General features: G+C 43.1%; 2 protein-coding genes across 2 annotated transcripts in view; both read left to right on the top strand.

Moving 5' to 3' along the window:
• Nucleotides 1-2,203: 2,203 nt before the first annotated feature.
• Nucleotides 2,204-10,064, top strand: part of PTBP3 (polypyrimidine tract binding protein 3) — an 89,709-nt gene continuing 81,848 nt past the window's right edge. Inside the window, exon 1 of the mRNA XM_069474557.1 lies at nt 2,204-2,314. The gene's annotated coding sequence lies outside the window, so the exon portion shown is untranslated. The remainder of the gene's footprint in view (nt 2,315-10,064) is intronic.
• Nucleotides 7,352-8,755, top strand: LOC138387493 (carbonyl reductase [NADPH] 1). Its single transcript, XM_069474556.1, has one exon. The coding sequence runs from the start codon at nt 7,392-7,394 to the stop codon at nt 8,223-8,225; it is 834 nt and encodes a 277-aa protein (XP_069330657.1). The 5' UTR covers nt 7,352-7,391; the 3' UTR covers nt 8,226-8,755.

Here is a 10,064-nt window from a genome sequence, read left to right as displayed (position 1 = left end):
AAACATAATAAAAATAGTAAAGGTCTAGAAGGATGCACAAAAAATTGTTACAGGGCCAGGCGAGGTGGCTCATCCTTGTAATCTTAGCACTCTGGTCGGTGAGGCTGAACCAGGAGGATCACTTGAGCTTAGAAGTTCCTGACCAGCCTGAACAAGAAAGAGATCTCATCTCTACAAAAAAAAAAAAAGAAAGAAAAATTAGCCAGGTGCAGTGGCGTGTGTCTGTAGGGAGGCTAAGGCAGGAGGATAACGTGAGCCCAGAAGTTTGAGGTTTCAGTGAGCTATGATGATGCCACTGTACTCTGCTCAGGGCGACAGAACAAACTCTTGGCTCATTTAAAAAAAAAAAAAAAAGGATTATCATGGGCAGGATGTGGTTGGGGAAGAAAAAAGTTATAACTTTTTAATATTTAATATTGTTTGAATTTTTCAAAATGAGCATCTATGCTTATACTACTTGTGTACCTAAATAAAATTAAGGATATTTCATCAACAGATTATATCCCAAATACAGCAATAGACTTCAGAAGCTACTTATCTTGCTGACATCTTAAATTTCCATCTAGCAATGTAGGGTAGCAATGTTTACAGATGCAACTTAATATCTGAACTTACCATACAAAACAAAATATATTTGACATTTTGGGATGAAAGATTGACGTTAGATATATTAAAAATGATCTCACAGAATTAGATACCCAAGCTATTTGAAAACTGTTTCGGGGGGGGGGGTTGGCTTTGTTTTTTCTTTTTCTTTTTTTTTTTTTTCCCTGCCAAAAAAAGACATCAACTGAGGAATCCATTCAACCGTGAAGACTGGAACCTGATTTTCTTGTGTATTCCTGCAGTGCTGCAGTGCTTGGCACATAGTAGATACTCAAGAAATACTGACTGATGGATGAGTCTGCAGTTGAAATCTTTTTAGTAGCACCCACTTATTTAAAAGCAGGAAATTAGCAAGGATAGATGACTGAGATTCTTGTTACTGGCTTTATCAAATGAGGAGGCTGGGGAGAGGAAGGGGAGCCCCCTCTTCATACTTAGGCAGTTGAGAATTTGTTGAGCACAGCATTTAGTGGTTTATGTTTTGGTAATCTGTGAATTGAAAAATCATTCAATTTTACAACCAGACAGACTATAAAAGGGAAAAAAGCAAGTGTGCTGTTATTAGTGACACATATATACATATATTTTTTACCCTAGACTAGAGGAAAGGAAACCGTTCCCTGGCAGTGAAACAGTGGACTAATCATTCGTGACTGTATTTTCACCTGAATCCCTTCCTCGGAGTTTTTTTTTCCCCTTCAAGGGAGGAATGAGTGAGTAAACTTTTATAAAATGCTAGCACTACAGTGGCCATTATATATTTGTGCAATGAATGTTTCATATAAATTAAATACCAGACGGTCGGGTTGAAAAGCACCGAGACCACAACTACACAAAAATTCAAGAGTTCTCCAGTCCGGGGCAGCCTCTTTACCGTCATTCATCGTCCCTCACACAGCTACTAGGCCGGTGCGAGTCCCGGTGGTCGACTCCGAGCGCGGGGCGGACGACAGGCGGGTCCCGCACAGGCTGGGGCGCCCTCTCCCGGGTCTCGAGCCTGGGCTTCCTCGGGCTGCAGGGCCCGGGGCTCCGAAGCCCACAGCCAGCGCCTGGCCGCTGGACGTGCCACCTACAGCCGCGCGCACCCGAGGCACTTCCACCTTGGAACTGGGGTTCTGGCGGGACATTCCTACCTACTTTCGGGAGTCAGGTCCCCAAGGGTTTTCCCGCCAGCAGAGGGAGGTGTTCAAGCTTGGCCGCCCAGTCCGCGAAGCCGGAAGGCCCGCGGGGCCGCGGGAGGGCGGGCGGGGCGCTCCGCGGAGCGGGAAGTACAAGGAGCGCGTTCCCGCGAACGCAGAAGGGAAGCTGGGGGCGCGCACGCGCGCCGGGATGAGGCCCGGGCGGGGTCTTTCGGCTACGGCGGGAAGAGGGCGCCCTGGAGCCGCGCCGGAGGCCGACTGCGAGCTGGGCGAGAGTGGGCGCGAGCGTAGGGGCGGGCCCCGAGGGAGGGCGCGACGCCGAGGGGCGGGGTCGGGCGAGGCGGGGACGCGCTCGCGGGGTGGGGAAGGCGGGGGCGCGGCGGTGGCGGGAGCGTGCCCGGTCCCCGCCCCTGTTTCCCACTCTCTCTCCACCTCCGACCCGCCGGGGCTCGGAAGAGGCGCCGCTGGCGCGTCCCCGGAGCCGCCCTGCTGCCGCCACCGGCACCCTCCGCTCGCGGTGAGCCCGTCAGTGCCTGTACTGTGCGCTTCTGCATCTGGGCCATGGATGGGTAAGTGTTCGGCGGCGCGGCGGCCGCGCCGGGCTGTGCTGGCCCCGCTTCCTCTCGGCTCTTGGCGGGACGCGCCCGGGCTGGGGAGCGGGGCGCGGCGCCGGCGGCCGGAGGAGCGGCCCCGGCGGAGCCCGACTGCGGGGCTTCCGGGCGTCTCGGTGGGGATCTCCGCATCGCGGAGGCGCCGTCTGCCGCAGCTTCTCCTTCCCCCTCGCGTTATGTCCTTAATGTCCGCCCCTTCACAGCCTCACGCCGCACACCGGCAAGCGGAGGAAAGCCCGGTCCGGCCGCCGGTGCCGGGGTCCGCCCTGCGCGCCCAGAGTCCGGGGAGCCCGGCCCGGCCTCCCGACACTTCCTCTCAGAAAATGGTGCGCGGCGCTGGGGGAGGCGGAGGCGGCGCTCGGGGCGGGCGTCCTCCCGCTGGGGGAGTTGCTGTTTACCGGAGAGGTGGGGCGAACGGTGGAGCTTTCCCGGGCGGCGAGGCGAGTGGCCGCGGAGTAGCGAACGGCGAGTGCACGCGTCGGTACGCGTCTGGGCGGCGACCTGGCCCGCAGCCGCGGCCCCACGCGGGTCCCTGGGCTTGCGGGGACTGGCCGAGGTTTCCTGACTTGTGCTGTGGGATATGTTAACGATTTCTGTACACCAGGCGTCTGGGCTTACCATGGAAGCTTCCCCCTTCACCACTCTCTCCCGCAAGAAACTTAGTGAATTCGCTGCCGTGTATGTAAAATATTGTATACGTGCAATTTTCGGGAGATTTCAAATGCTCAAAAATTTAATGGGGTCTAGGACCAAAATAAAAATATTTAGAATCACCTATATAACTAGCTGTCTGGGGACTCAGGGAGATGGGGTGGAACCTGACATATTTTATTAATTAAAGAAACAATTGTATTAGGATCTTGGTTGTAGTATACATCAAGGTTTTAAAAAATCTCCAGCTTTATTAGAGACGACAGATCCATTGATTTATTGCCTTTATGCATTTGAGGTTTTGTTTGGCCTGTTACTTACTTTTGGTGACGAGATTTCTGTAAGCCTCTTGGTTGTGGAATATATGGCACTTGTTTGAACAATAAAAGCCGTTTACGTGTTGCCATATAGTTGATGATTTTTGTCCTGCCGTGTAAAGAGGATGGAATCTTCCAACAGTTTTTGCCCTTGTTAGATTTCATTCTTCTTAGTTTCACAATGTTAAGTGTATATGATAGATTAGATTAACTCACTTGAATGCAGATTACAGTCTGCTAGACGTCAAAGTGAAGTTTTAGGTTTTATTCAGATTGTGATCTTTTTAAAACAGTTTTATTAAAAATATTTTTTTTACTTTTAGGTTATGATGTTCTTTAAGAGTATTGTTTTTATAATTGAAGCTTCTCTGAGAGTATCGCTGAAGTCTTATTTCACATTACCTTGTTCGGTTACATTTTATATGAGTGCAAAATTTTGCAATCTTAATGATTTGTGTTATGCCAATATTTCAGTTCAGGAAGGCTGCGAAATTAGTATTTCATTATGTGTAGTTAATTGTCATTAGAAGATTTGACTTCAATAAGGAAGCAGGCTAGGTTTTTGTATCATAAAATTTATAGTTATAATAAAGAGGACTCTTGAGTTTTGTGTCTTGGCTGTTAAACTCTTGGATAACTGAAGTGCAAGCTTACTTTTTGATCGTATTTAAGAACTTGACTCTCCCTTCATCGTATTTGTGGTTTTAAAGCTAAGAATGTGTTTATGGGTTTAAATATGTAGGGCAATGATACAGATACTGGAAGGTAAGTTCGTTTGGAAGTTCAAGTGGGAGCATGATTTGTTCTTTGCATCAGGACCAATGATCATAATAATACATAATTTTATTCTTTATGCAGAAAACATCAGAGTTACTTATCACATTTAAATTTTAGACAAATGAATATCCAGTTTCAGAAGTCAGGAAAATTAAATATCTGCATGGTTATTGTTCGATTTGCATCTTTAACCAATCAAGAGTCATGTATTTGTTTACATTTATGAAGTAATGATGACATTTAGGTTAACAATATGTAGAATTTATTTGTAGCATTCTTTTAGGAGATATGGAGATAAACTATTAATTGAATATTGTTTCTTTGGGGTTAGATGAGATGAATGTTTGTATGGCAAGACTTTATAGGGGTTCTTACACCCTGGTCTTAAAAGGTGTGGTTTTTGAATACAGTGAATTTTTGCCTTCAGGAGACTAATTAAATTTCTACATTTTCCCACAGCCTGAAAAAGGACCTTTTTCTTTATTTTGGATAGTTAAAAAGCAAACCACAAACCACCAGTCAACATATCTTTCTAGTTCCTCCTCAGATCCCAACTGTCTTTTGTGTGTGTATGTGTTCATTTCCTTCTAAGAGATAATTTATACTTAAACACAGTTTTTACATGCTAGAGTTTTTTTTAAAAGCAAGTCTTTGAAAATTTTGATGTCTGAAACTTGATGTTTGTATTTATTTTAGTTCTGAGAGACTGTCTTCACTACATTTTGGTGAGCAGTTTGGGTGGTAAATGCAGATTTGCAAGATGCCTTCTATTTCTGTAAAATCCAAGCACTGGTTTTGTTTCATTTAAAATTTTAGACATGATAATTCATGCCAGTGATTTAAAAGAACGAATTTGGTGATTTTAAGTTTTGATTTGTATTTGTTAAATAGAAGTAAATGGATAAATACATATTCATTTTATTGAAGCACAACCATATTTTTCTAACTGATAAAAGATAGTTACTTGTTTCTTACATTGCTATGAAGAATTTGCTTTTGTACTCTGCTGTTGCTGGACTGTCCCATCACTTTCTTTGTATTAACATTTCACAACTCATCACATTCTTATTTTTATTATTTGTTATTGTAATGCTTTTTTTCCTTTAATCTTATTATCTCTGTCTTTTAAAAACTTGTTCTCTAACTTTGTTTTCCATTTTCTCTTTTTACTTTTTCCATACAGTGTTGTTACAGATCTTATAGCAGTCGGTTTAAAGGTAGGAATCTTTTACTCTCCTTTCATTAGCATTTTTATATCTTAGTTTTGGCATTTTTTTCCCCAATGGTGAAACCCTCTCACCTGTTCTTTAAAGTATCTGCTTTACGGTGTGATAATCTTTTATTTTTATTTAGCTCCAAAATAAGTAGACCTGTAGCTAAGTTTGGATTTTATGTATTTATAAGGAGGAACTGTAGTATCATGTGTAAAATGTGAACAGAAGTTTCACTTAATCAGGGTGTTTTTTGTTTTGTTTTGTTTTAGCTGTTAAATGTAAACTAGGCCCTAATTTATCTTCTTACCATGTCCCTTATATCCTCTTCCATGGATGTGCTTATCAGTCATAAAATAATAGCAGCTGATATTTCTTCACTGGCTACTATGTGCCAGATGCTTTAAATATATTTTTACTAATCATTATAATAATTCTTCAAGGTAGGTAATTAATATTTCCATTTTAGAGATGAAAAAATAAATTCAGAAAGTTTGTGTCCAGGATGTGGTACACTAGTGCTCAAACTCATGTCTTCCTGGTTCCAAAGCCTGACTTTTTTTTGTTATACCTAACTGCCAGCAATGAGGGTTCTGTCTAAAAGGTGAACAGCCAGAGAGCTGTTTTATATTTGATAATGATTCTTCTAAGTTATAAATCATTTCAGTTTTTGTTAATGTCTTCTCATTTATTTGATTGTTAAATGTAAATCAAGTAAATAATGCTCATCCATATGAAGCTTTTAAAATATAACTGAGTGTTCTAAGGTTTCCTTTAGTAATTAATGTTCGATATAGCTAAATTGAGAATCTAGTTTTAGAAGAGGCCACTCACAGTTCAGATTACCATAGAAGGAAATAATTCATCTTTGTATTCTATGTATTTTATGTATTAAAGATTGACTTATATAAAGTTGTCTCACTACTTTCTGTCCATCTCTCTCTGTCATCCCTTTTTGCTAACAATTTGAGTGCTTCTGCTTCATTTGCATTTATTGGATCTGGTTGTGGTGTTCATATTCTCAAAACACCTTAAAAATAATATAGCGAACAGCACTTGACACTAAGAGTAGGATGTCCAAGACTAGCATAATTGGGAACTACTGTTTATACTGTCTTTTATTGTGGAGTTGACCTGCTTTGGCAAACTTTGAAAGTATTTATGAGTTAAAAGTAAGCTGAGTGGCCCCTTTTGGTGAAATATGCCTTTTTTTTTAGGTAATATTTAAGTCAGTTTCTCATTTGGGAATGGTACTCAGAGATTGGAAACCATAGGCTCAACTGTGACCAGGATTGCTTTTGGTGTCTCTGTAGGTGCTTGTGGGAGAAGAGTTATTTAAAGTGGATATTGTTTTGGTCTTAAGAGAAATGTAATTTGTGATTCTAGAGTTTTATCTGGCAAAGACAAATACATGAGATATTTTAAAAACTTAGCATTTAGGAGTTAAGGAATTATGCTTGAAGGACTGTCATGACTATTTTATTGTGGGGAAAAATCTCTTGATAAATGAAAGAAAATTTAAATGTTAGGCACAGGAGCCGTGGTTGAATATAAGATTTGGTTTTCTGACTACTTGTTTTGTTGTAGCAAGCACTTTGCAAACATATGTTTTGTTGTAGCAAGCACTTTGCAAACATAAAGATCAGATCCTACTCTGAAGAGAAGATAAGCTGATTAGTTGACTCAGTGGGCAGTCTATACTTCTATAGACTTAAATACTGGAAATGTAAAATTAGGCATTATCTGGAGAAATTTCTCATAAGATTGTTCTTTCTTGGATCCCATCCAAGGAAGCTTAGTTACCAACTAAATACTAGTAGGCCAATAAGGCTCATATTTCATCTAGATTATGTGAGAGACAAGCTAACAGTTACTTCTTCCTCTATGTGCTGTCTGAATATGATGACACAACAAATGGTTTTAGCCAGTGGCAAGAGTAGATTTCAGGTTATGTTCCATAAGTTGCTTTCCTGGATTCAGAAAAGTAATATAGACTTTTAAAAAAAGAATTGAGACGCAGCTTCAGGGCTTTGGCCTGAACCCTTCTCCACGCAGGTACCCCGCGATCCCCGCTCAGCCATGTCGTCCTGCAGCCGCGTGGCGCTGGTGACCGGCGCCAACAAGGGCATCGGCTTCGCCATCGCCCGTGACCTGTGCCGCCAGTTCTCGGGGGACGTGGTGCTCACGGCGCGGGACGCGGCGCGGGGCCAGGCGGCAGTGCAGCAGCTGCAGGCTGAGGGCCTGAGCCCGCGCTTCCACCAGCTGGACATCGACGACCTGCAGAGCATTCGCGCCCTGCGCGACTTCCTGCGCAGGGAGTATGGGGGCCTGGACGTGCTGGTCAACAACGCGGGCATCGCCTTCAAGGTTGCTGATACCACACCCTTCCATATTCAAGCAGAAGTGACCCTGAAAACAAACTTTTTTGGTACCCGAGATGTCTGCACAGAGTTACTCCCTCTAATAAAACCTCAAGGCAGAGTGGTGAATGTGTCTAGCACGGTGAGTCTCAGCGCCCTTAAAAGGTGTAGCCCAGAGCTGCAGCAGAAGTTCCGCAGTGAGACCATCACGGAGGAGGAGCTGGTGGGGCTCATAAACAAGTTTGTGGAAGATACCAAGAAGGGAGTGCACCAGAAAGAGGGCTGGCCCAACACCGCATATGGAGTTTCAAAGATTGGCGTCACGGTCCTGTCGAGAATCCAGGCCAGGAAGCTGAGTGAGCAGAGGAAAGGAGACAAAATCCTCCTGAATCCCTGCTGTCCAGGCTGGGTTAGAACCGACATGGCGGGACCCAATGCCACCAAAAGTCCAGAAGAAGGAGCAGAGACCCCTGTGTACTTGGCCCTTTTGCCCCCGGATGCTGAGGGGCCTCATGGACAGTTCATATCAGAAAAAAAAGTTGAGCAGTGGTAAGCTGGACTCAAAAGTCCATCCATGTGCCTCGTTTTGTACCCAGTCCTGACTCAAAGGACATTTACAACGCCAAAAATACTCGTATCCACAAAAAAAAGAAACCATAATATCTCTACCAAGTACTCACTAATGTACTACTAACGGAGTAGGCTACTCATTCAGTTAACTACTAAGTCTATGAAGTCTTTTGTGATTTCCTTTGTGATGCAGGGAGAGGAAAATGTGTAATTGCTTAAAATAATGAATGAATGTCAATAGATGAATAAATGGTTGAAGTGCTCAAATCTGCCAGTGGGTTCCAAGAAAGCAGACAATATGTAAACTATGAGCACAGCTGGACTTGTCCCTTGGGCTTTAGGAAGATGTGGAGAGACCACAGAGGGAAAGACAGCTGACTTGGTCTCTTTAAAGAGCCAAAGTCATTCTGGAAAACCAACCAATTGCAGTGTGTGAAACCTAAGTGGGGGCTTATATGAAACACCGGGGCATAAAAGAGAGACAAGAGCATTGTTAAATCTCTTCAATGTAAATATGTTATGTAGCAGTGAAGTGTCATGAGGTCAACAACATTAACATATAATGTTACATGTGATGTAAAATACATACAGAGAGATGAACAGAGATTTGTGAAATATAACAGTTTTCACTGTTGTTGAGACTTGAAAAAAAAAAAAAAGAATTGAAAATACCCTTTAGTATTAGGTTGGTGCAACAGCAATTACGGTTTCAGACCATGAATTTTAAATCATTATAACAAGGCTCAAACACATCTTTGTTAATCAAATTAGGAACCATTACAATCAACACATTTTTGCCAACGAGAAATAAGTTTGTTTATTCCTGTAGCATAAAAATCTGTGCTTCGGGATTCCACAAACTCTTGCAAAGCATTTTTCGGCATCCTGCTGGTTGTGGAAGCCTTTTCCCTGCAAAAAGTTGTCAAAATGCTTGAAGTGATAGTCAGTTGACGAGAGGTCAGGTGAATATGGCAGATGAGGCAAAACTTCGTAGCTCAATTTGTTCAACTTCTGAAGCGTTGGCTGTGCAAAGTGCGGTCGGGTGTTGTTGTGAAGAAGAATTGGTCTCTTTCTGTTGACCAATGCCTTCTGCAGGCGTTGTAGTATTCAGTGCATCTCATTGATTTGCTTAGCATACCTCTCAGATGTTATGGTTTCTCTGGGATTCAGAAAGCTGTAGTGGATCAGACCAGCATCAGACCACCAAGCAGCAACCATGACCTTTTTTGCTGCACGTTTGGCTTTGGGAAGCTTTGGAGCTTCTCAGTGCAACCAGTGAGGTGGTCGTCGCCAGTTGTCATATAAAATCTGGTTTTCGTCACACATCGCAATCTGATCGAGAAATGGTTTGTTGTTGCTGTGTACAATAAGAGAAGACAACACTTCCAAAATGATTTTTTTACTTTTGGTCAGTTCATGAGGCACCCACTTATCGAGCTTTTTCACCTTTCCAATTTGCTTCAAATGCCAAACAACCGTAGAATGGTCTATGTTGAGTTCTTCAGCAACTCCTCATGCAGTTGTAAGAGGATCAGCTTCGATGATTGCTCTCAATTAGTTGTTGTCAACTTCCTATGGCCGGCCACTGCACTCCTCATCTTGAAGGCTCTCATCTCCTTTGCAAAACTTCTTGAACCACCACTGCACTGTACCTTTGTTAGCAGTTCCTGGGCCAGATGCGTTGTTGATGTTGGGAGTTGCTGCTTTAATGACCCATTTTGAACTCAAATAAGAAAATTGCTTGAATTTGCTTTTTGTCTAACAGCACTTCCGTAGTCTAAAATAAATATAAAATAAACAGCAAGTAATAAGTCATTAGCAA

The sequence above is a fragment of the Eulemur rufifrons genome, chromosome 7, assembly GCF_041146395.1.
Source record: "Eulemur rufifrons isolate Redbay chromosome 7, OSU_ERuf_1, whole genome shotgun sequence".
NCBI classification, from domain to species: Eukaryota; Metazoa; Chordata; class Mammalia; order Primates; family Lemuridae; genus Eulemur; species Eulemur rufifrons.
The sequence above is the reverse complement of the archived record's forward strand: the minus strand, read 5'-3'. Positions and strand labels throughout refer to the sequence as shown.